Source organism: Acipenser ruthenus, chromosome 5, assembly GCF_902713425.1.
Source record: "Acipenser ruthenus chromosome 5, fAciRut3.2 maternal haplotype, whole genome shotgun sequence".
NCBI lineage: Eukaryota > Metazoa > Chordata > Actinopteri > Acipenseriformes > Acipenseridae > Acipenser > Acipenser ruthenus.
Window position 1 is genome coordinate 19,793,401 of NC_081193.1, and position 25,218 is coordinate 19,818,618.

The following is a 25,218-nucleotide window of genomic DNA, read 5'->3' on the forward strand; positions in this document are numbered from 1 at the left end:
AAAGCTTACTTCATTAGCTAACAGCGGTGTACATGTACATCATAATACCATTTGGGTTTATATGATTGACATGCGTTGTAATATCACTAGATCACCCAAAACAACATTTCACCTCCTTTGAATTCACAGGTGCCTCATTTATATCTGTACCTAGGTTCAGAAGCATCAATTTGCCCAAAAACAATCAATTCACAGAAATACTGTAAAGAGAGCAAGAGATCCACCATGGGGTTCACTTAGCAATGGTGTTTTTAAAAAAAAATTAAAAAAATGTTGTTTGCCTTTTTTTCAAAACCTTTTATTTATAAAAATCGCATCCAATGATGTGAAAAATATGCTGATGTGAAGTCTGCATTGCAATTCAGTCAAAAGTTTTCTTAGTATAACCTACTTATAAATAAACACAGGAATCTGGGAACCCTATTTATAAGATGCCCCTCCTTCACCTTTACAACGGAGTACAAATCAATGGCAATTAACTTGCTGATTCAGTGTTTGAAAAGACGATTGGAAGAGAAGTTTCCTCTCATCAGGGCCGCTGACATTTTTACTGCCGTACAGAGGCAGTAAACTGACTGAAAAACTAGCAAATGCAACTGATTCGTCACACAGACGTGACCTTTCCTTAATCCTAACTTGAGCCACCGCTGTGGAAAGTGGGATATGTATTTCTTTGTGGAGTTTAATCACAGATAACACTTTCCAAGGCCTATGATCCCTCAATTCACAGTACAGATAACACATTTCTAATGAAACCAAGGAAAGCGGTAAAAAAAATGATTTCATATCAAAAGGATAAAAGGAATGCAAGACAAATAATCAGTTATAAAATATAAATGAGTTTGATACTTTGATCACCACAGGTTCTATATTAAATAACACTGTCAGACATTTATTGATACTCAATAATTGTGTAAAACAAGGGAAACTGGGGTACCACATTGTTTTGTGTTGAGTAATTAACATGTTTGATTCAATTTAATGAATACTTAATAATTAACAATGTTTTAAAGGAAATTAAGGTATTGGTACACCCCTAATGATGACTCTGTTAGCTTTAATTTGTTTATCCTGAATACAATATCTCATTTACTTCCAGTACATATCAACAGCATACAACCTCAAGAAAGTTTTTTGTCCATTGTGACAGGGTATTCGTGTCACGTGTGTGGGTAACTGCTGATATGCATGACAGAGCCATGGGAGTTGGGAGTTGAAACGCCACTCAGGCGCGCAGGATTTATTAACACACACAAAGTAAACAAACAGGTCATGTGACGCTACCAACGATAGTAGCGCACAGAGGACACATACAGCAGGCTGTACAAAAGGCAAAATAAAACAGTACAAAAACTACAAATAAAAGGTGCTACACAGGGCAAGCACTAGCCTTATAAATGAGGCGTCCCGCTCCAGGAACCGGCTACACTACGTAACCCTCGCTATACATTACTTGAGATCAATATCCCCTAAACTAACCTACTTATGAGCTGGTATCCATACGACGACTCCTGCGGCCTTGGCTGGTCATTGCTTTCACAAGTACTGTGTTTTTTCTACTAAAGAAGCTGGTCCTTACTGACACGTTAGATACTTTACTCAAGTCACTGGAAAATTGCAAGGTAAAGACGTAGATGTCAACGTAAGTTACTAACCCTACCTCGTTAGTGAAATTCATGTTAAAAGTAAACTTTCAGTGGCCCTAATCACACAACAGTAATTCATGAGTTGTTCAAAAAATGTCTTTTTGTTTTTGTGAATTAAAAACAGGTTTGACATTCAGAAAACCGTAATTCTTTCCAGAAGTGCATCTCGTACGGCACACGCCTGAGCATTCACCTGGGATTCGGTTGTTGGTGGAGGTGGAGGCTGAGGGTGACGGCTATCTGCGTCTCGGACAGGCACCATCCACTCCTGCCGGAAGACTTCTTCTTGAGCCTCACACACGTTGTGCAGAACGCAGCAAGCCATCACCACCTGGGGGGGGCGATACTGCGGTCAGGCTCCATGCCCTTCAGTACTATCTGCCACCGACCCTTCAGCCTCCCAAAAGCTTGCTCTGCCACTTCCAGCATGCTTCCCAGTGCTTTGTTACATGCCTCCTGTTTAGTCGTGAGATTCTCAGAGTGGTATGGAGTCCTTATACAGGGGAGCAGGGGGTAGGCAGGATCTCCAACAAAAAACATGCGCACACCCTGATCCTCTAACTTCTGCACTGCCTGGGAATAAAAAAAAAGAGATACATTAGTGTGAGTGTACTACATAAGTAGTATCTTGACAAAAATAAATATTGTATACAGAATAATAATATAATAGAACAGAGGCAGATAAATGAATATCCTGCTTTCTATAAAAGGCCATTCCAGTTTAAGTGGACTGAGACAAAAAATAATTGATAAATCATCCCTTAGAGAAACTTTTAAACTCTGAGGTTTGTTGACCTTCAGTTCCAAGGATATCACAATTGTAATGTCATCTGAAATTGCTTAGACAAAATAATAACTTGGTCTGAATTAAAGCTCAGAGCTCTAGGATTCCACTGAATTGTGAGGGGTTGAGTGATCACTTCACCAAAATGTGGTCCGCTTGACCTGCAGTGCATCTTAGTGTGCAACTTCAGTTTAAATTAGTTACATGTGGTAATTTGTTCCGCTTGATGTACAACTCTGAGTTCTCGAGGACAAAATCAGCAGGGGATGACCCAGGCATGTGGCACCTAACATCACGGAACCTGGTGAAGAGAATAAAAAGACACACTTAAAAAGGGTACATGTACTCAAAAATAACAAAGCTCTCTAAGTGCTCCGCTATTATTTGTGTTATTATAAACTCCACACAGCAAGAAGGTAGGGGATGTCTTACATGCCTTGCCAGGAGCTGCCTGCGGTGGATGTGTCCAAACATACGACAAGCCATTAGCTTACACTGTCTGAAGGGGGAAAACAAAAGGCATTGTAACATTTGTCAAACTGTTATTATGCAATTAAGACTATATTTTTTATGACACATGTGACATTAACACATTTATACCGATTTGATTGTTCTCCCTTGGGTGCAGGTCCCTTCACGTGCTGCCTGATCATGGCGTCCGTATAGGCCATTCCAGTCCTGGTTTGTGAACGACGTAGGTTTCCAGTTCAGCCTTGTCAGTAATGCATTTTAAATGTAACGTCTTTACATCTAAAGCAAGCAGTTTGTGTTTCTAACAACACAGACGTTACTTGTCAGTTTTCTACAAAACACACTTACTACAAGTGCACCAAGCATTTGGAGCCTTCTTGGTTCAATTTTCTCGGATTAGGCTGCTTGCAGACTCGTCCTTGTTATCCTCATCTGAATATTCACTATCGCTGCCTGACAAAGTTAAATTGGGGCAGTCGGACCTCAAAGGTTCATATAACTACCGTTCTATTTAACTTTTTTCATCGATAAAAAATTAGATAAATGCCATCTCAAATTACTGTGTTAGCTATAGACTAGCAGGGAAATCAACGACCCGACGTCATATCCTGTGCGCCAATGCATAAATGCTTCACATTGTTTTAATGCTTTTTAATAGTAAATTAGTTGCATATTAAGTGTCCTGCTGTCATCCACCACCGCCTGTATTTATTTAGCAGATTTAGCAGATGCCTTTATCCAAGGCGACTTACAGAGACTAGGGTGTGAGAACTATGCATCAGCTGCAGAGTCACTTACAACTACGTCTCACCCGAAAGACAGAGCACAAGGAGGTTAAGTGACTTGCTCAGGGTCACACAGTGAGTCAGTGGCTGAGGTGGGATTTGAACCAGGGACCTCCTGGTTACAAGCCCTTTTCTTTAACCACTGGACCACACACCCTCCTGTAAGATGGTCGAAGCCCAGTTCTTTTGTTTAAAGAATGCCCTTGTCTCTTGATTTGCAGCAGTCGGAATGTGGATGGCGTCAAGTATGCCCATGACTTGAGGGAGTCCATACCTCTCAAGAACACGCATTGCTATCTTCCGAGCTTCTCCTTCTTCTGGCAAATCTATAAAGCGATTTAAATGTCCAACAAGAGAGCGGCAAAACTTGTAAAGGTACACATGCACAGTACACACATATTTATCGCCTACCATCTTATGGTCAACAGCAAATGCAAGTTTATAGAAAGCTATAGCAACTCGCTTTTGCAGTGGTATGGGGGCACGGACGACGAAGTGGGCTGACGGCTCCATATCAGCTCTTACAAGTTCAACAATAATTTCGAAGGTAGTCCTGGTCACTCTGAACGTTTCCACGCATTGCTCGTCTGTAAAGGAAGGCCCAAGCACAACTTCTTCCCACCACAGGGAAGAGCGGTGGTGGGACCACACTCTTTCGCCTGCGGGCACGTGCAGCCTTCGGTGCTGGTGGACAGAGACAACGGAGTCTGGGCTGACAACGTGTTCCAATGCTTCTTTCACTAATCGCATGTCACACCCCCCGGTACTCAGCAATGCGCCTCCCTTGAGGATCTGAGGGATAAACCATAAAGTGCGCTGCAGGATTCGCTGCAAAACCCGCTTCCTTCATGTTCTGACAGACACATCCATAGTTCTGGATAGAGCTAGCGAATATTAAGCAATGTAGTAAAACACGAACCGAATGATGCGATGTACAGACTGCCAAACAATTACAATAAAGAAAATGGCTTTGCTAAATATTTTTACGTAGTACAACTAAATTCCCAGCTAACAAAATTATGTTGCTGCAACGTAACAAGCACGTTGAAGTTTAGTCGTAGCAACGTTGTAAAAAAACGTTGTAACTACGTTCAAATGAAGGAAGCTGGAATGTTGCCACGACGTTGTAATCCAACGCTATTGCGACTTTTCTACAACCATGTGAGGACATGTGAGACATTTTCACAACCTTCTGACGACTTATTTATGACAGTTCAGCAACCTTATTGTGACTTCTATATGACATTTTCACAACCTTATAGGTACATTTTAAATAGTAATAAAAAAGAAAGAACAGTATCTAGTTTTTGTTAAAATTATTTAACCATGACAAAATCGCTTTATTTAATAACATTTATGGATAACAATACATTAATCATAAAAATAAAATAAAAAATAAACTTACCTCAGGATCTCGACGATCTCCTCCAGCTACAAGTCCGAGTTCTGTTTCACACACACAACTTTCTCTAATATATAAAAAATTTAACAAACAAACATTCAAAAACACAAATATATATACAACACATATGTACATTAAATATCCATTAAGAAACAAATTATACAAATATAGCTATACAAATACAACAATTTATAAATGATCTCTCCGCTCACTCTTATTCTCCTTCACACTACTCTAAGCTCTGACAGGTGCGCGAGCATCTTCAGTTGATGCTCCTCGAGGAGCGTGCAATGGAACACTTTAGGACCAATTAGAATCAAGCTAGTAAAATGCTCTGTTTTTCAAGAATAAGAGCTATAGGCTTGAATACTACAATAATAATAAAACTGAAAACACAAATAAATGTAATAAAATAGATATTGCCAAAACGTTTATTTAAACCAAGTAATATATATATATATATATATATAATATATATATATTGCAACGTTGTGAGGACGTTGTGTTTTAACTGGGTTGTTACCACTTTCCCTCTTCCTACATTGTGTTTTGTTTTGATTTATTGTATGTGTAAATGTGAAACACCCACGAAGTATTCCGATTTCTACAATCTGAACAGGGTGATCGCTCTAAATTACTAAGTTACCCCTGGGGGGAAACAACATATATTCGTATTGAAAAGTATACACTATCATTCTACTTCTTACGACTATCCACAAGGTATACAAACGAAACGTGTGATCATAAAACTGGCGAACTACAAGCCAATCTATCAGTGCGTGTTCAGAAAAATAATCACTACCAGAAACACAGATTGTGATGCTTAACGTCCGGCGTATCTGATCAAATACATTTAAGTCACAAACGTACGAAAACCTATATATATATATATATATATATATATATATATATATATATATATATATATATATATATATATATATATATATATATGGCATACAAAACCAGTATTGGCCGGTTTAACTTCTCAGTCGGGCACTCGCTGCAACTCTTTTTATAACCTCAGCCGGAGCTCTGTTTCTCATCGGTTTGTTTTTATTCTTGGACAGTGATTGCCGCACTTCCGCATTCTGGAAGGGGAAGAAGAGGAGTACCGGCAGGAACCTTAGGTTTTATTGTGTGTTATATTTAAAAAATATAAAAACAGATTCACGGATTTAAAAAATAATATTACTGATATGTACGTAAATTGTTCATTTACCAAGAAAGTTATTTCAGATTGACACGGTTTGATTACCGAGCTCTAGTGTGAATGTAGAGAATTGTTACTCTAGAAAAAGAATGCAGAACAGTAGCAGCAAAAATAAATAAATACATTTAAAAAATCTGCTGCCGCTTTTATAACTTGTTCGGGAATATTATAAAATGAATAATGCATAAAGCTTTTAAATAGTCAAGGTATTTTTCATATTTAGTTTGGTATGGAATACTTCACCGCAGTTGAGAGATCTAATTCTGACGATTGATTTAGGCGCGATGGTTTTATTTACAACTATCAACCCATTCCCCTTAAAAAAAAAAAGTTCGTCATGCAGTGGTTTTCATTGGCTAGTTCCGCTATCAATTTATATATGCATTTATTTATATGTTGTTGTAATGGGCATCATGTTGACAGCTTGTCGTTAAGCGAGTATTTTACATGCCCAACCAGACTAAACAGTTTAATTTGTGATGCTGCAATACTAGATGTGACTCACACAACCTAGTCCACTTGTGTATGTATACATTAATATAATGCAGTAGACTGGCAACATTTTGGTCAGCTTAATATATGTGCAAGCTCCTTATCTCTGATTGTGCAATACAGTGGGTGAGTACACCGTGACTGGAGGTCTTGACATGGAATCTTGTGTAGCTACACAGTAACACTTTATGTCGCTTGTCCTTTTTGTCAGTCAGCCAGCATTGCAGGACCTGTACAGTTTTTAATAATGCACTGTTTTTTTTGTTGTTTTCTTTGTGTGTGTTTGTAGCTGCTTCAGTGAAATAGCATTCCCCCTTCATGTTTAAGTGTCATTATTTACATTAAGAAGATCCCTCCACCACCCTCAGTATAGCAGATTGTAAGGATGGAATTTGCGGAGTTGATAAAGACCCCACGGGTGGATAATGTTGTCCTGCATCGGCCCTTCATGTCAAGGGTGGAGGGGACACTGTGTCTAACTGGCCACCACCTCATCCTCTCCTCTCGTCAGGACAGCAACGAGGAGCTGTGGCTGCTGCACTCCAACATCGACTCCATCGAGAAGAGGTCAGTCTCTCCTAGATTGCGTTTACAGTGGATTTATCAACCCTTTCATTCTTTATAGTTTTCAGTATTTCTTTCTTTTATTATGAAATTCAGTTTATTATTACTAAATATTCTACCATTGAGTGTTATAAGAGTTATGTGCAGTATGAAGGTTCTCATTACCACATTATGTTTGGACTCAGATTCACAATTTCACCAAGCTCCATGTTTAGCAGTAGCCTGGTCTTCATTAAGTTATGCATAGTTATGGTTGTGGAGACACCATCATTTTGATAAATTCCAGACTAGGAAATAGCCATTGCATACATTATTCAAAAGCAATCAATCTCTTAAAAAAAGAAAAAACAGTATTTTATGTGTTAATGTCTATTCTTTTGTCCCAACTGCATTACTTCATATTTATGTACGTCATGCACCTTTCATGGGTATCTTGTTTCAGGTTTGTGGGCACATTGGGAACAGTTATTATAAAATGTAAAGACTTGAGGATAATTCAGCTGGATATTCCTGGCATGGAGGAATGTTTAAACATTGCAAGTTCTATTGAAGTGAGTAGAGCTGTTTTTAAGTTGTATGTTTTATTTATTTATTTATTTATTTATTTATTTATTTATATATATATAAATATACACACACACACAGAGTGCCTTGCAAAAGTATTCAGACCCCTGACCAATTCTCTCATATTACTGAATTACAAATGGTACATTGAAATTTCGCTCTGTTTGATATTTTATTTTAAAACACTGAAACTCAAAATCAATTATTGTAAGGTGACATTGGTTTTATGTTGAGAAATATTTTTAAGAAAAATAAAAAACTAAAATATCTTGCTTGCATAAGTATTCAACCCCCACACATTAATATTTGGTAGAGCCACCTTTCGCTGCAATAACAGCTTTAAGTCTTTTGGGGTAAGTGTGTACCAGCTTTGCACACAGTGTCGGAGTGATTTTGGCCCATTCTTCTTGACAGATTTGCTCCAGGTTGTTCAGGTTGGTTGGACGACGCTTGTGGACCACAATTTTCAATAGTGCCACAGATTCTCAATGGGATTGAGATCAGGACTTTGACTGGGCCACTGTAGGACTTTCACCTTTTTGTTCTTGAGCCACTCTGATGTTACAAGAAATAGACCTTGTGCTTGGGATCATTGTCCTGCTGAAAGGTGAATTTCCTCCCTGTATTTTGCTCCATCCATTCTTCCTTCAATTTTAACAAGATGCCCAGTCCCTGCTGATGAGAAGCATCCCCACAGCATGATGCTGCCACCACCATACTTCACTGTAGGGATGGTGTATTTTGAGGCATGGGCAGTGTTAAGTTTTGCACCACACATAGCGCTTTGAGTTTTGTCCAAAAAGCTCTATCTTGGTCTCATCTGACCACAAAACCTTTTCCCACATCGCAGCTGGGTCACTCTCATTCTTTCTGGCAAACTCCAGACGTGCTTTCAGATGGTACTTTTTGAGTAACGGCTTCTTTCTTGCCACCCTCCCATACAGGCCAGTGTTATGCAGAGCTCTTGATATGGTTGACTGGAGCACCATTACTCCTCTCCCAGCCACTGAACTCTGTAGCTCCTTCAAAGTGATTGTTGGCCTCTCTGTAGCTTCTCTCATAAGTCTCCTTCTTGTTTGAGCGCTGAGTTTTGAGGGACGGCCTTTTCTTGGCAGTGCCTGGGTGGTGTGATGCAGCTTCCACTTCCTGATTATTGATCCGACTGTGCTCACTGGGATATCCAAACACTTGGATATTATTTTGTACCCTTTCCCTAATCTATGCATTTGTATTACTTTATCTCTAACTTCTGTAGAATGCTCTTTGGTCTTCATTTTCCTTCAGATTCACAGCCTGACCAATGATCCTTCAACAGTGGGGTTTTTATCCAGAAAATGTGACAGCAACTTTAATGGTTCACAGGTAGAGGCCAATGGTAAGGTAATTGTGACCTCGTTAGGGCAATTTCTTTCATCGGTGTAAACTGGGAGTTTCCACAGCACAGGGGTTGAATACTTATGCAAGCAAGATATTTCAGTTTTTTATTTTTCTTAAAAATATTTCCCAACATAAAACCAATGTCACCTTACAATAATTGTCGTAAAATAAAATATCAAACAGAACGAAATTTCAATGTACCATTTGTAATTCAGTAATATGAGAGAATTGGTCAGGGGTCTGAATACTTTTGCAAGGCACTGTGTGTATATATATATATATATATATATATATATATATATATATATATATATATATATAATTAGTCAGAAGTTGTAGTCATCAGAAGTTTACATACCCAAATGGAAATTTATAATTTTTAGAATTATTGAAAACAAATAATTATTATAAGTTTTGCTTTTGTGGATGAGGAAAAAGCTACAAGAAATGGCACCAAAGGGTATGAATACTTTTGAATTAGCATTTTTGGATTGCTGAAATAAATAATTGTAGATGTCTATTTCTTGTAACTTTTTTTCCTCATCCACAAAACTTTTGCTACAAAAGATTTTTCCTAAAATTCTTTGTTTTCAAGACATTTCTAGAAATTATTAAGTTCCATTGGGGTATGTAAACTTTTGACTACAACTATATATATTTCTGTATTCAAGTATTTAGTTTGTTTTTCTGAATAAGGGTGTTTTTGGGCTCTTCAGGCACTGTCTACTCTGGATTCAGTCACCCTCATGTACCCATTCTTCTATCGGCCCATGTTTGAGTTGATTGAGGATGGATGGAATACGTTCCTTCCTGAACAATCGTTTAAGCAAATTGAATCATTGGTAAGTTTTAATTAAAATAGTTAAGAAAACTGTATCATTTCAATAGTTCAAGTTTTATAAGGTTTTCTCCTTTCAATATAGATATAAAAAAAGTGAATGGGCTCTGCTTCTCCCATGAATTTAGACTGATTATTCCATAGCTGAGCAGCCAAATGTCAATTTTTTCATGTGCTGAGTTGTTCACTGTGACATGTTGCATAAAGAGAAATTCTGTGACCTCAATCCATAGCATGCTGAAAGGTTGACACCCGTGTATTGTTTCATCAACCCATGCTTTACTGAAAATAATGTGGTAACATTGCTAGCACTACTAATAGGTAAAACCTTTGTAGCAGTCCTTTAACTATTTCATAACAACTGGAGTAAAACTGTATTTGTGTAAAGTTTTGAAATTGAACACACATTTTGAAGAGAAATCCAACATCCAAATGTGCATTTCTCTTCAAAATGTGTGTTCAGTTTCAAAACATTGCTGGTACAAAGTTGTATAATCCCTGCTTTCTTTCCCTAGACTGACGAGTGGAGATTGAGCTATGTGAATAAGGACTTCAACGTCTGCCCCTCCTACCCCCCCATTCTGGCTGTACCCAAGTCCATCGACGACGACACAATCCGGAAAGTCGCCACCTTCAGGCATGCTGGCCGCTTCCCTGTTCTCAGCTACTACCACAAGAAAAATGGCATGGTGAGAGGGGGTTTTATTTTTATTTAATGTCAAACCCATATACTTGTGTCTTGTGCAATTGAAGAAAAAAGAACTTTTCCATTTATATATATGTGTGTGTATATATATATATATATATATATATATATATATATATATATATATATATATATATATATATATATATATATATATATATAATATACACATACATACATATATACAGTGCTCCCTCGCTATAACATGGGTTTCGGGGGACACACAATATTAGCATTATAACCGAAGAGCGTTATAAACGGGGGAGGGGTGGGGGGCGCCGCGGGACACATAACAACACACATCTGACTAAAATACAAAATAAAATAACTCTCTCAGTAATGCACATATAGTGAAACAAATATGTAACTTTCCGTGAATTAACCATGCATAAAGCACCATGTAATCGGCGCTATATTTTTTACAAAAAAAAAAAAAAAAAAAGGTAATGTTCCCACTCGTGGACCATTTCAATTAGCAGTTTTAAAACTGTCAACAAAATTTATTTAGTTATAAAACGAATGCTGGATAAGATGTCTGTGTTATAAACTGCCAGCGCAGCTTTTCTTCAGTTCAGATACTGTATCAAAAGGGAGAGACAGAAACAGAAGTTAAACTGAGAAGTTGTTTACAATTTGAACAACATCGGTACTGTATTTAATGTAGAAATATTGCATGAATCACTAGTATAGGGAATTGGGGGACATGCTGTAGGAGGTGCATTATAACTGAGAGCCTTATAGCGAAGGGAGCACTGTATATAACTGCGCTAAGGTCCGACTGGAAATTACATTAGTAGAGTCACGCAACAAATGCGTAAGGGAGGCTGCACCTGTGTTGAAAACTGGAAGAAAGTGGGCGGCAAAGAAAGCCATGGAAGATGCAAAGGCTGCCCTTCGAATCGGTGATATCATGGGGCAAGTTCAGCATGGAAGAGGGGGTCTTGGTCTCAGTTCAGCTCCTCCTACATGGCACAAGGTAGCTCCAGCTCAACGGAGGAAGCTGGTAGTCAACGAGGTGCAAAAGCAGGAGGAGGGGATGAGGTGCGTAAAGGCCGTTTCACAGGCCAAGCAGGGAGAATGGATGAGATGGGAGAGTGTGGAACAACGCAAGATCGGCTGGCAAGACCTATGGACAGTGGAACAGAGCAGGATCAGTTTCCTCATCAGGTCAACATATGATGTTCTCCCATCACCACAGAACCTAAACTTCTGGGTAGGAGAGGATCCCTCATGTCCTTTGTGTTCATCACCTGCAACATTAAGGAACATTTTGACAGGATGTAAGGTGGGTCTTAGCCAAGGACAGTTTACTTGGCACCATGACCAGGTGCTGTGATGTTTGGCCTTAGCATTGGAAGACAAGTGTAACATGACCAGTAAGTTGCCACCAGTTCCATCAAAACATTACACACAAAAGACAACATTCCTCTTCCCAGGAGAGCAACTGCCAAGAAAAGGTGTTAAAACCAAGCCTCGCCCAGGACAACTGGTAGCTGCTAGAGACTGGAAAATGCTGGCAGATGTTGGTCAACGGCTTATTTTTCCACCTGAGATTGCCACCACTAACCTTCGACCAGATACTGTCTGGATCAGCACACCTTGTTCACCTGGTAGAGTTAACAGTGCCATGGGAGGATGCTGTAGATGAGGCGTATGAGAGGAAGAAACTGTGGTATGCTCAACTAGCCGCTGAAGTGGAACAGCGAGGATGGAGAGTCTGTGTTTACCCAGTGGAGGTTGGTTGTCGAGGATTTGTGGCCAACTCTAAAAATCAGTTTGTCAGAGACGTCAGATTCAGTGGCCAGGAGTTGCGTCGCACAGTGAAGCAGCAGAAAGGAGCAGCAACTCGCTGTGATTGAGACGGAAAGATTCTGGTTGGAGACCTCAACCACAATAGTAAGAAAGAAACGCTGATGTACGGGTAAGTAAGCTGAGTTGAGTTGAGTGGGGGACGGAGGGGGGTGATGCTGGGATACCAGAATCACCGTTGAGCCCTCTTGAGGTATTGTGGGCTAGTCGACTTGAAGACCCCAGAGATGTACCCTACTTAGGTCAATCCAGACCGTTGTCATGCGCTGGGGAGACTGCACTGTGGTTGATCCCCGGAGCCAGCAATGCAGCCGTTGTGTGTGCTGATGTGCTGGGGAGGCAAAATAAGCTGATCCCTGGAGCCAGCATTACACTTCAGCCATCAACACCAGGCAGAAGGATATCTACATCATCAGATGGAAGGAAACGCAAATGGATGGAGACGTAGACGGATCACATTAGTTTACTGTAAAGCTACGTCTTAGTTGGTGCTTATTCCCATTTGGGAACAGAACTTGAAATCTTCTTCCAATTTCATCTGTATTTTACAATTTTTAGTTTTAAAGGTGCAGAATACAGGTTATTCTTTCTTCGTATTTTTCTATATTATTGCACATACATGGTGTGTCTCTTTTAAATGCTGGGACAAAAGTACCAAAAATATATTTGGCACCTGTGGAGGAGGTTGGATTTTATTCACAGAACAAGCTACTACAATTTGACCTGGGGGGTAGGGTTTAAAATTGTATTGGGTAATTTGAACAGCGCAGTTCAGCCAGATGCAGTGCTGTGCTGCAGTGTAATTTGTTGTTTAAATCTCCCAATGTCCAGTATATTATCAAGGTTCCGTTCTACAGTTTCCATGGCTACCCCAGTATTGTATGTGTCAGATAGTCACTGTGGTGTTGTAATATAACATCAGGAGCTGGGCTTGCATGTCTTGGAGGCACCAACATTTCAAATGTATTCAATCCATGCACCGCCAACACAAATTCACATCATTTATATCATTTACTTTAAAGCAAACATTGCAACATTGTAGTTCAATACCAGAACATACATTAAAATAAAGATAGCAGCTTTAATAAGTGACATGTATAGCTCATAAACAAAGGATGTAGACACTCTTTATAAGGTCTAATAATATAATGATGGTTCTAGTCTATGAACAGCTGATAGAACCTCAGATTTCATACATTCTGCCTGTGCCTATCATTAAATCAAGACTATGCTGAAAATTACCTGATCCCCCCCCTCCCACCACCCCCCCCCCCCCCCCACACACACAAGTAGCAGTTCAGGAAAGCGTGAATGTGGATTGCTGTGCCTTTTCACTGCAGTTGACTTGTGGCTGGCAGGACCTGCAGTGTTGATTGCATGCCCCGTGCTTATTGATTAAAGCCTAACAGCTTACGCATTGAAAATGAGGTGATCAATCATACAGCTCCCCAGGCTGTCCACTCCTCTCTCACCGCCCACTAGCCCACAGCAGCTATTTTCTCGCTCCCTTTTTTGCAAATTCACTATGATGCACACTGGTGTCACCCATTCCTGCCCTTCCATCATCTGTTGACTGGAAATGATGTAGATTAACCCATGATAATGGTCTTAAACAGAAGTGTTTTGAACAGACGATTACTGCAGGCACACAGCAGCTGCTTCTTTAGTCATATCCTTGAGCTTGGACACCAAACTAGAAGGGTGAATGCAAGTAATATAACATTCAAACAGATAAAGCATCCACACTGTATGTACAGTATATACCAGTATCACTGTAAATCAATTGCTTTATTATCAATTTAGCTACCTCCCCTATCTGTCTGTATATCTATCTATCTGTCATATTTATATGTTACATTGTGTATCTACTGTACATAAAGTACCTGCTAATCCCACACTTTTTGCATATTTGTGTATTTCTGTCTTTTGTTCTGCTGCCAAAAACTAATAATAATGCAGCTTGTCCTACTTGAGCCCAAGAAAAGTCTGTACTCTAGTGTGCTGAAGATTATTCTCCCTTGCTGTAGATGCACATCTTTTGTCTGTACGCATGTTACACTTACATTTGCTACATATATCTAGAAGACTGCTTATTCAATTTTGATTAAACTTGCTAAGGACTTTAGTGCAAGCGGAGGCGCCCTAATTTTGTCCATATTTAGATAAGCGCTTGTTCAATTGATGAAACATAGACAGGACATGTAAATCATGTAACTGAGTTTCTATGACCATGGCAGGTGGTGTTTGTCACTGACATACTTGTTATACAATGTAAGTGTCCGGTTTCTCAGTCCTGACCCAAATCCAATATACTTCCAGGTCATGATGCGGAGTGGGCAGCCTCTCACAGGCAGCAATGGGCGGCGCTGTAAAGAGGACGAGCAACTGATTAATGCCACCCTGCGGGCAGGAAAACGTGGCTACATCATCGATACCCGCTCAATAAACGTGGCACAGCAGGCCAAAGCCAGGGGAGGGGGCTTTGAACTGGAAGCCCATTATCCGCAGTGGAGGAGGATCCACAAGACGATTGAAAGGTAAACCACCCGCTCTGTGTGCGCATGTGTATACACCAGTGGCGTTAATTCTACGTTGGGGTTTTCCTATGAGGCGGCACAGAGATTTAATGCACTTTGATGTGACACAATGGTGCTTGTTCTTTTAAAGTTTTTCTAAAAAAAAAAACGTATTTGCTAAGTTTAGTGGACATGTCATGTAGGTAATGGTAATGTAACAGACTTGCTTGACTTCCCCCAGGTCTAATATTCTACAGGAGAGCTTGATTAAGCTAGTAGAAGCCTGTAATGACCAGTCTCATAATATGGACCGCTGGCTTAGCAAGCTGGAGGCCTCCAATTGGCTGACCAACATCAAGGAAATACTCACCACAGCCTGCCTCGCTGCACAGTGCATTGACAGGTAAAGACATGTACAGCCTAAACATTTACATTCAATAAACATATCTTTGTTCCAAACAATTTCTCAGTTATTTAAGTGACCCTGCTAAGTATCAATTTCAAAAGTAAGAATCAGGTTAGAACATAGCCTTGCAATGGAATGGACTGGGAAATACTGAGGTTTCCTAGCCCTGCTTTAAGCTTTTGGGGTTTTTTATTTTATCGTTTTGCTACAAAAAGTAGAGGTGCACAAGAAGGGGACTTCTTGAGAGTAAGGTGTTTTTATGGAATCTGTTTGTACAGAGTGCATTGTATGTCTGCTGCTGTTTTAGGGAGGGTGCCTCGGTGCTGGTCCATGGAACTGAGGGGACAGACTCCACACTGCAGGTGACCTCGCTGGCACAGATCATTCTCGACCCGACCAGCAGGACAATCCGCGGCTTTGAGTCTCTTGTGGAGAGAGAGTGGCTGCAGGTAAGTTAAATAACGTACCTGTAATTTTTCTTTTCATTGTGAACATCCTGACCACTTTTTACACTTATAACTTTAAAGTCTTTCAAAGCTCTTTTCAAGGGGTTTCAGACCTGCAATGATGGGCCATTTTCGATGCATTCATCCTGAAGCCTTTTTGTGGGGTCATAAAATCAGACAGTAAAGTAGGTAGATAGTAGAGCTGCAAACAGAAAGTCAGTTAACTTATGAGCACACCTAAGCAATCTGAAAGTGATATCTCTTCTACTTTAGAAGGAACATGCACTTAAAAATCACTCAGGAGTTTGACAATTGGACACATTTTCAATTTTAAGGCCCCCAGCAACACAGAAATACTAAAGCAGTGGTACTTATTTTGCATGACTTCTACAGAAGCTGGCTATCTGTATAGATAGCCCCATTCACAGGGCTACTGACATTCTAAATATCATTTTTAGATCCTCAAATCACTCCAAAATGAGACACGTTTCAAGTATGACTACAACCCCCCCCCCCCCCCCCCTCCACAAACACACACACAAATCTTCATCATTGATGCCTGACCTGTATCTGTATCTTCCACACACAAAATAAAAGCAAAATCCAAATCTTGAGGTGGCTGAGTTGACATGGAATGACCCTATTATTATTATTATTATTATTATTATTATTATTATTATTATTATTACGTTACCTCCATATGCCACAATAATGTTATTATTGAAAGTTTTCATAAATGTTTTTTTTTTTTTTTTTTTTTTTAAAGGTTTAACTAGATCCCCTTTATGGTTTTCTGAGTCCATGTTTCTCAGTTGAAGCTTTTTAATTGTTGTTGGTTTTCTGCAGGCAGGCCACCCATTCCAGCAGCGCTGTTCTCAGTCTGCCTACTCCAACAGCAAGCCCAAGTGGGAGGCTCCCGTTTTCCTGCTGTTCCTGGACTGTGTCTGGCAGATCTTACGTCAGTTCCCATGCTCCTTCCAGTTCAATGAGCACTTCCTCATCCTTCTCTTTGAGCATGCCTATGCCTCCCAGTTCGGCACCTTTTTGGGGAACAACAGCTTTGAGAGGTCAGTACTCTCCCTCGCACTCAGACAAACACACACAGAAGTTCCTCCTAACTTCTGAGATAAGAGTCTGTGAAAACCAGGTTGTCATTTTGGTTCTGAATTGAATGCCATGTCAAACGTCCAGTAGACACAAGTGTATGACATGGCATGGTAGAAACAAAAAACACTTAACCCCATTGGCTTCAGTTTAAAATGGGACTCCACCAGCCCCAATTAGGATTGCGTGCTGTCAAAAATCTGCTTCTCCAAACCGCTTTGAGGGAGTTATCCAATGTGTCCAGTGCAGAAGCTCAATTGCAGGAAAGAATAGAGAGCTGTCAGTTTTACTGTCTGGTAAATACCAGAATGTGTTGAACTTTTCAATAGGAATGACACAAAAACGTGATACATATAGGTGATATGTGACTGTTTCAGATTTAATTGTAAGACCTATGGGACCTATTGCAGCCCCAGGTTGATATTGAAACAAGACAAGGTTTACGGGTGCAGATAGAAAACATTTTATCAAACATTCCCTTTCAACAGGAGAATCAGTGACTTGGGTCAGTTTAGTTAAAATAATGAACTAAAAAATACCACCAGAGGGTGTATTTCAATAATAAATGAATACCACCAGAGGGTGTATTTCAATAATAAATGAATACCACCAGAGGGTATATTTCAGTAATAAATGAATACCACCAGAGGGTGTATTTCAATAATAAATGAATACCACCAGAGGGTGTATTTCAGTAATAAATGAATACCACCAGAGGGTATATTTCAGTAATAAATGAATACCACCAGAGGGTGTATTTCAGTAATAAATGAATACCACCAGAGGGTGTATTTCAGTAATAAATGAATACCACCAGAGGGTGTATTTCAATAATAAATGAATACCACCAGAGGGTGTATTTCAATAATAAATGAATACCACCAGAGGGTATATTTCAGTAATAAATGAATACCACCAGAGGGTGTATTTCAGTAATAAATGAATACCACCAGAGGGTATATTTCAGTAATAAATGAATACCACCAGAGGGTGTATTTCAGTAATAAATGAATACCACCAGAGGGTGTATTTCAGTAATAAATGAATACCACCAGAGGGTGTATTTCAGTAATAAATGAATACCACCAGAGGGTGTATTTCAATAATAAATGAATACCACCAGAGGGTGTATTTCAATAATAAATGAATACCACCAGAGGGTGTATTTTCCCCATTGACCTATCCTGCAGTTTTCCACCAGGCAATAGCTCTAAGAAATGCACACCACCTGGTACAATTAAATGAGTTCATGGCTCAGGGCATTGAAGTTGCTGAAATCTCTCACTTGTGTTGTTGGGAATTCAAAGACTGAGATGCTGAAAAGGCAAAGGACATACGGTGACACACATGCCATTGAGGGTATGAGTCATTGCAGATAAGTTTAAGTAGGGGCCAATTAACCTTTTACAGTTTTTTTTGTTGTTGTTTTGTTGTTGCTGCAGCTTTGCTCGGACCCTCAATGAAACTGTTTGTGTATCAGAATCGCAATTAAACCGTGTAAAATAGTACATTTAAAATAAGTGTGTTCTAAACCTGTGTCTCGATGACCCCTGGTCTGGTGGAGCAGCCGGCTCTGGTCTCTCTGAAGACTTACAGTTAAAGGTTCAGTCACTTGTGATGACAGGTTTATTTTCTTTTTTATTATAAAACACAAAAATACAGATATAAATGCAAATCAAAATACAATACAGTACTAGAAATGAAAATGAAGTATTATATATATATATATATATATATATATATATATATATATATATATATATCTCAAATTACAGTAATATAAAGTAACATAAAGACATACAGTAATGAATGAAAATAAAAAATATATGTCATAATGCAGTGTGTGTGTGTGTGGAGCAAGTGGACTAATGGGGAGCCCCATTAATAAGGTGCTCAGCTATAATATTAGCTGCAGCTGACCAAGAAGGTCTTGATGACAGGTTTATGAAAGGGGGTCGCTGGGAGCTTTGCTGAGACCGCATGAACTCACTGACCCACTGTACACTCGGCTTCACATACTGTACTGTCAACATGTGAAAAATGAATAAGCCAGTGGTGAGAGACTAATCTTATTGATCAGTTACTTTAACGTCCTGATTTCAAACTAGCTCAAGAAGCTTGCCTTTTTTCATGGAGAGCAGAGTGATTCAAGCCTGGAATTGTTAATATTTTACCTAAATATTGCAGTGTCCAGTTCATGCTTCTCCCTGCAACAATGCTGGTGCTCCTGATTGAAATGAGTGGTGTGTTGTGGAAACAGAAAATCAGCCTGCAATGTTTTTTTTTTCAACTGGCGAACGTTCCCGATGTTGAGAAATGTATTGCCCAGTTGATTTATGACTCGTGATGTGGGATTCTTTTTTTTTTTTTCCAAGAGACAGCAATATGTTTAAAAATATAATACTATGATGTGGACAACATGGGGCACAGCAAAGGTAATGCCCTGTATTTCTTGTCAATTTTGCAGGATGTTCTGTAACACTGTTTGGTATTACATTAGTTCACTGGCTTATAGTACTAGATCTTCCGGCAGTTTTTAGTGGAGATATATTTCCTAGACCTTTATACTGCAGAGTTGAAATAGTTGAGATGATTTGAAATATTAACACAACTTGTACTTCCACCTATGGTTATACTGTCCAATTTCATATATGAGTGTTTTTTCAAAAACAAACCAGTTGAATTTCAATATAACTTTTAACCATCTATCCACAATGTTTTTCAAAAGCATCTTTTAAAATGTTGACCATAGAGCTGCATAATTGTATGTGAAGTGGCTTATTTAACTTTACTGGTCTGCTGAGCCCTCAGTTTGTAGACCGGGTCTGACTCGTGTGTTGTATCTGCAGGGGAAAGCTGAAGTTGCCACAGAAGACGGTGTCGCTGTGGTCCTGGGTGAACCGGCCCCAGGACACGGAGAGGTTTCTAAACCCCCTGTTTGAAGCAAACAGCCTGGTGATCTGGCCCTCCGTTTCCCCACAGAGCCTGCTGCTCTGGGAGGGTAAGAGCGTCTATTCTTATTCTACGTTTACTTCAGATTTGTCGGGGTACGCACGTCATTGTGCGTACCCCGACAAATCAAATGTTAGTGTTTTATGCAAAGGTGCATGTATGTGTGTGTGTGTATCTATATATATATGCAAACCACTAGTATATATATACATACACACACAGTGGTTTGCAGAAGTTTTCACCCCCTAGCAAAGTTTTCACATTTTGTTGGCACCTGTACGTACTCCACGACGCTTTCAAATTAGACTTTACATGTGGAATCTACACATTACTACACAACTACTCCACATTGATAAAGTTAAAAAATGCATATAGAATATAAATAAGTAATTTGCCAAGAAAAACAGATTAATCTCAGTTGCATAAGTATTCAACCCCTTTGCTACTGCAGCCCCATCAATGATTTGTTTGAAAGGTCACAAAATTAGTGAAATGGTTTCAGCCTGTGTGTGCTCAAAGTGGTTTAACTTGTAGATAATTTCCTTCAGGTATATAATGACTTTCAAGCTGCAACTCACATAGTGATCCAACAAAGCAACCATGAAGACCAAGGAGCTTTCAAAACAAGTCATGGATAAAGTAGTAGAAAGGCACAGAGCAGGAGAAGGGTACAAGAAAATTTCAATGGCGCTGAATATCCCTCTCAGCACAGTGAAGTCCATCATTAAGAAGTGGAAGATGCATCATACCACCCAGACACTACCCAGATCAGGTCACTCTCCCAAACTGAGCAGCCGGGCAAGCAGGAAACTGGTTTGTGATGTCACTCTGAAGCCAACAATGACCTTGAGATATCTGCAAAGTTCTGTGTCTGAGAGTCAGTGTTCACACATCAGCAATAAGCCGGTCCCTACACAAAGCTGGCCTGTATGGACGGGTGGCCATAACTCAAAAAGCCTCATCTTAAAGCACGCATGGAGTTTGCAAAAAAGCATGTAAGTAATACTACAGACATGTGGAAAAAGGTTTTGTGGTCAGACGAGACAAAAATTGAACTTTTCAGTCTAAATTCCAAGCGCAAGCCCAACACTGCACATCACCCAGTCAACACCATCCCAAATGTCAAGCATGGTGGTGGCAGCATCATCTTATGGGGATGCTTCTCTTCAGCAGGGACTGGGAAGCTTGTCAGGATAGAGGGGAGAATGGATGGTGCAAATTACAGGCAAATCCTTGAGGAAAACCTGTTTGAGTCAGCCAATACTCTGAAACTGGGGAGGAAATTTACATTTCAGCCGGACAATGACCCAAAGCACAAAGCCAAAGCCACACTGGAGTGGTTGAACAAGAAGAGAATTAATGTTCTTGAGTGGCCCAGTCAAAGTCCTAACTTGAATCCAATCGAAAATTTATGGCGAGACTCGAAGATTGCAGTCCATCGACGATCCCCAACAATTCCTGTGAAGAATGGGCAAAAATGTCACCGTCCTACTGTGCAAAGCTAGTAGAGACCTATCCAAAAAGACTCATAGAAGTAATTGCAGCAAAAGGTGCTTCTACCAAGTACTGACTTAAGGGGCTGATTACTTATGCAACCAGTAAATTTCATTTTGTACATTTTCTTTGCAAGTTTTGCTGACATTTAACCTCCTCCTCATATAACAGTGTTCAGTTTAACCACTATAGCTTTGAATAAAAAAAGTTTATTTGAAAAACTGTGTATACATTATTTGTAATTCACGTTATACGTCCCCTTGTGGTGCTACAACTGTTTAAATAACATACCTGCCATTTTTATTTTAATTGTTAACATCCTGACAACTTTATACACTTATAACTTTGAAGTCTCTGTCAAAGATCTTTTCAAAATGACCACCCTAGTGCACTGGGGTTTGAGATCTGTCCTTTAAATCACTGCAGGAAGAGGGATTTAAAAACATAACAAGAAGTGTAAAAAGTTGTCAGGATGTTACAATGAAAAGAAAAATGACAGATACGTTATGTGTACTGTTTGTTTAATTTAGCACATTTCACCAGGACAGGAGTACAAGCTCTACATGCTTTGACACAGCAGGCTTTGTCTTACCAGTTTCACTTCCTAATATACTTTTTCAACCAAAGGGACAGCTGCTGAAAAGCTGAATTTGTGAAGTAGTTTGAAAATAAATTAATTAAAAATGATGAAAAAGTAAATGGTTTAAACTTTCAGTGCCCATGTGGATTCTCCAACAGTGATATCAGGTATATAGATACAGGTGATTGGACCTTTGTCTTAAAAGTTAATGTGACTCGAGTACCACCAGTTTAGCCTGTCAAGTTGAAATACAGACTCATTGTGGTTTATCTTGGCCTCTAATTTCTTGTAGGAATATTTGTTATAAAGTGTGTTTTTTTTATTCAAAGGTTTATGGCTGAGATGCAGAGCTCCCGTTGTAATGCTGCTTATTTGCAGCTCCTTGCGATGCTTGACATGAAATGTGGTTAGAAAAGTTGTTTAAAATAAGTAAGGCACTAGCCAAAACCTAAGTAAGTTTTACCAACAATCTAGTCTGCTTTTCAGCGCCTTGTGTTCCTGTTCATTTGAATGTATTGTATTGTAATATATTGTATAATGAATTGTTCCTTTGGTTACTGGTTTCCTGCAGGTGTGTTCCTGCGCTGGAACCGCAGTTCCAAGTGCCTCGATGAAGCTTATGAAGAGATGATCCACATCATTGAGCACAACAAGGAGCTGCAGAGCAAGGTGAACACGCTGCACAGGCAGCTGGCTGAACTAGAGACGGAGGATGTGCAACTGGAGACCCCATAAACCATGACAGAGGTGTTGGACCAGCAGCTCTCAATTCTTCATTTAAATTACACTAGGATCTCCCCCTTCCCCTTACAAAACACTAGAATGACAGAGATGCACAGGGACTTGCTTCCAGCAAGAAAGAGGTTGAGCAGCCATTCCTCAGTCCATGAAATTCAAAGAAAAAAATCTGTTAACAAAAATAGTTTATTCATAGATTTCTAAATGAAATTAATAGCTAATCAAAAACAAATGTGTGACATTATAGAAGCATATTACATGAACAGATCTTAAGTTAATTCTTAAGCACAGTTCTTCATGTTTTTTGCGTCACTAGCTTGTGTTGTTTGTATTAGGGGGATATAGTTTGATAAGCCTTGGGGTTAGAAAGTCCTCTTGCAAATGAATCGTATGTGGCAAGGACACTGGTAGAGTGAACTAACATAACAAGCTGGTCAAGCTGTACTCTTTACAAATGTTACAGATTCAAATTGATTTATACATCTGGAGGGTAAGAACAAGGATACAGAACATTTATTATAGACTTTGGATTTTGCATGAATTAACATTTTAGAAATTAGGAAGTAATAACTTTACAAACAGTGGATGATGAGTTGCATTGCAGTTGGAACGAGTCGTTTCTTGTAAGACCAGTTATGAACGCGCTTTTACACATTGGTTGGAATTCACTGCTGCCAGATGAGTACAAAAAATCCAGAACATTGGATTAAGGTTCTGACCACATTTAAATGATTTAAATTGGAACATGCTTTAATATGTTTATTGAACACTCCAGTTACTGTACATGAGCACAGGTGTAGTCCCTTTCACTACGGTGTCTTGAAGAAAGGTTTTGTGAGCCAATATCATAAAGACACTATATATTATTGTTAACAATGTGCTTAACTGCCATTATGCTCCATTGCTTTCAGTTTGAATGTAAAACAAAAACAGGTTGATGAGCAGTAAAATCATCCTGGGGAGCAAGCATTTAAACTCCATAGTTAATTCCTTAATTTGTGAAAGAGATATTCACTTTTATTTCAGAAAACTTGACATTGCGCTGAACTTGCATCATTTTGTTTTACCCCATTTAGAAATCATTACAAATGATTTTTTAAGAACTGTCAGACAAATGCATACCCTAAAAGCATTGTGTAATCCTATTAGCATTGTGTAATGAGAGGGTAGAGGGTAAGCCCTAATGTTCTAAAGCTGATTCATTCTACTCCATCTTCTTCTTTAAGTCTTGGTTTAAAGTCACTACATTTCCATCCAAAAGCATACAGTTTTTGCAAATACAGTTAGCCTTTATAACTCTAAATAAATAAATAAGTGAAGTTGGGTGTAATCAGGACCACTGTAGAAAGGACTCCTCCATCACAGTATTTAATTATTATTTGCGCCTTAAGAATGTTTAATAGAAATATGTTTAGGTGTTGCTGTTTTAAAATCATGTGTTTTCTGTTCCGTGATGTGTTGTAACAGCACTAAAATGTACTGTGCAATAAATGATGTCACCAAATGATTTGAAGACTGTGTTTTTTCATTTTGTTAAATCGTGAATACACAGACATACTGTAGATAAGTGTGTTACAATAGCAAAATTACTAACATACCACCAGTCTCTCTACCCAAAATCAATAAAGATAAGCATTTTATAATCTTTTTTTTTTTTTCGACAAATTATACATTTGGCTTCTAAACAATATCTACATAAATATTGTAATAAAAAGCCAGCATCTTAAAAGTATTGTAAAAATATACTGGTGCAGGGCATTATCCAAGAGATCAGTGGGTGTACCACAGGGATCAGTGTTAGGTCCTCTGCTATTCCTAATCTACATTAATGATTTAGATTCTGGTACAGTAAGCAAACTTGTTAAGTTTGCAGATGACACAAAAATAGGAGTGGCAAACACTTGCAGCAGCAAAGGTCATTCAAAATGATCTAGACATCATTCAGAATTGGGCAGACACATGGCAAATGACATTTAATAGAGAAAAGTGTAAGGTACTGCATGCAGGCAATAAAAATGCATTATAAATATCATATGGGAGATACTGAAATTGAAGAAGGAATCTATGAAAAAGACCTAGGAATTTATGTTGACTCAGAAATGTCTTCATCTCGACAATGTGGGGAAGCTATAAAAAAAAAGGGCAACAAGATGCTCGGATATATTGTGAGAAGTGTTGAATTTAAATCAAGGGAAGTAATGTTAAAACTTTACAATGCATTAGTAATACCTAATCTAGAATATCGTGTTCAGTTCTGGTCACCTTGTTACAAAAAGGATATTGCTGCTCTAGAAAGAGTGCAAAGAAGAGCAACCAGAATTATCCCGGGTT

At 39.0% G+C, this 25,218-nt stretch overlaps 1 protein-coding gene across 3 annotated transcripts; it reads left to right on the plus strand.

Annotated features, from left to right (window-relative positions):
• Positions 1 to 6,131: 6,131 nt before the first annotated feature.
• Positions 6,132 to 24,394, plus strand: LOC117402191 (myotubularin-related protein 9-like). Of its 3 annotated transcripts, none has more exons than XM_034003097.3 (11): positions 6,132 to 6,226; positions 7,083 to 7,360; positions 7,800 to 7,908; positions 10,015 to 10,140; positions 10,652 to 10,825; positions 14,971 to 15,188; positions 15,409 to 15,570; positions 15,881 to 16,022; positions 16,866 to 17,086; positions 19,973 to 20,124; positions 22,721 to 24,394. In XM_034003097.3, the coding sequence occupies exons 2-11, from the start codon at positions 7,179 to 7,181 to the stop codon at positions 22,882 to 22,884; spliced, it is 1,650 nt and encodes a 549-aa protein (XP_033858988.1). In that variant the 5' UTR covers positions 6,132 to 6,226; positions 7,083 to 7,178; the 3' UTR covers positions 22,885 to 24,394. The 3 variants fall into 3 exon arrangements, with proteins under 3 accessions (XP_033858988.1, XP_033858989.1, XP_033858987.1); XM_034003098.3 differs by having other exon boundaries at positions 6,137 to 6,218; XM_034003096.3 differs by having other exon boundaries at positions 6,139 to 6,289.
• Positions 24,395 to 25,218: the final 824 nt, after the last annotated feature.

Bases quoted from the DNA above. Each gene is read 5' to 3' on its own strand.
- LOC117402191 (XM_034003097.3), top strand. From the start codon at position 7,179: ATGGAATTTGCGGAGTTGATAAAGACCCCACGGGTGGATAATGTTGTC. The intron at 7,361-7,799 runs GTCAGTCTCTCC...ATCTTGTTTCAG, and splicing joins ATCGACTCCATCGAGAAGAG to GTTTGTGGGCACATTGGGAA. The intron at 15,189-15,408 runs GTAAACCACCCG...GACTTCCCCCAG, and splicing joins ATCCACAAGACGATTGAAAG to GTCTAATATTCTACAGGAGA.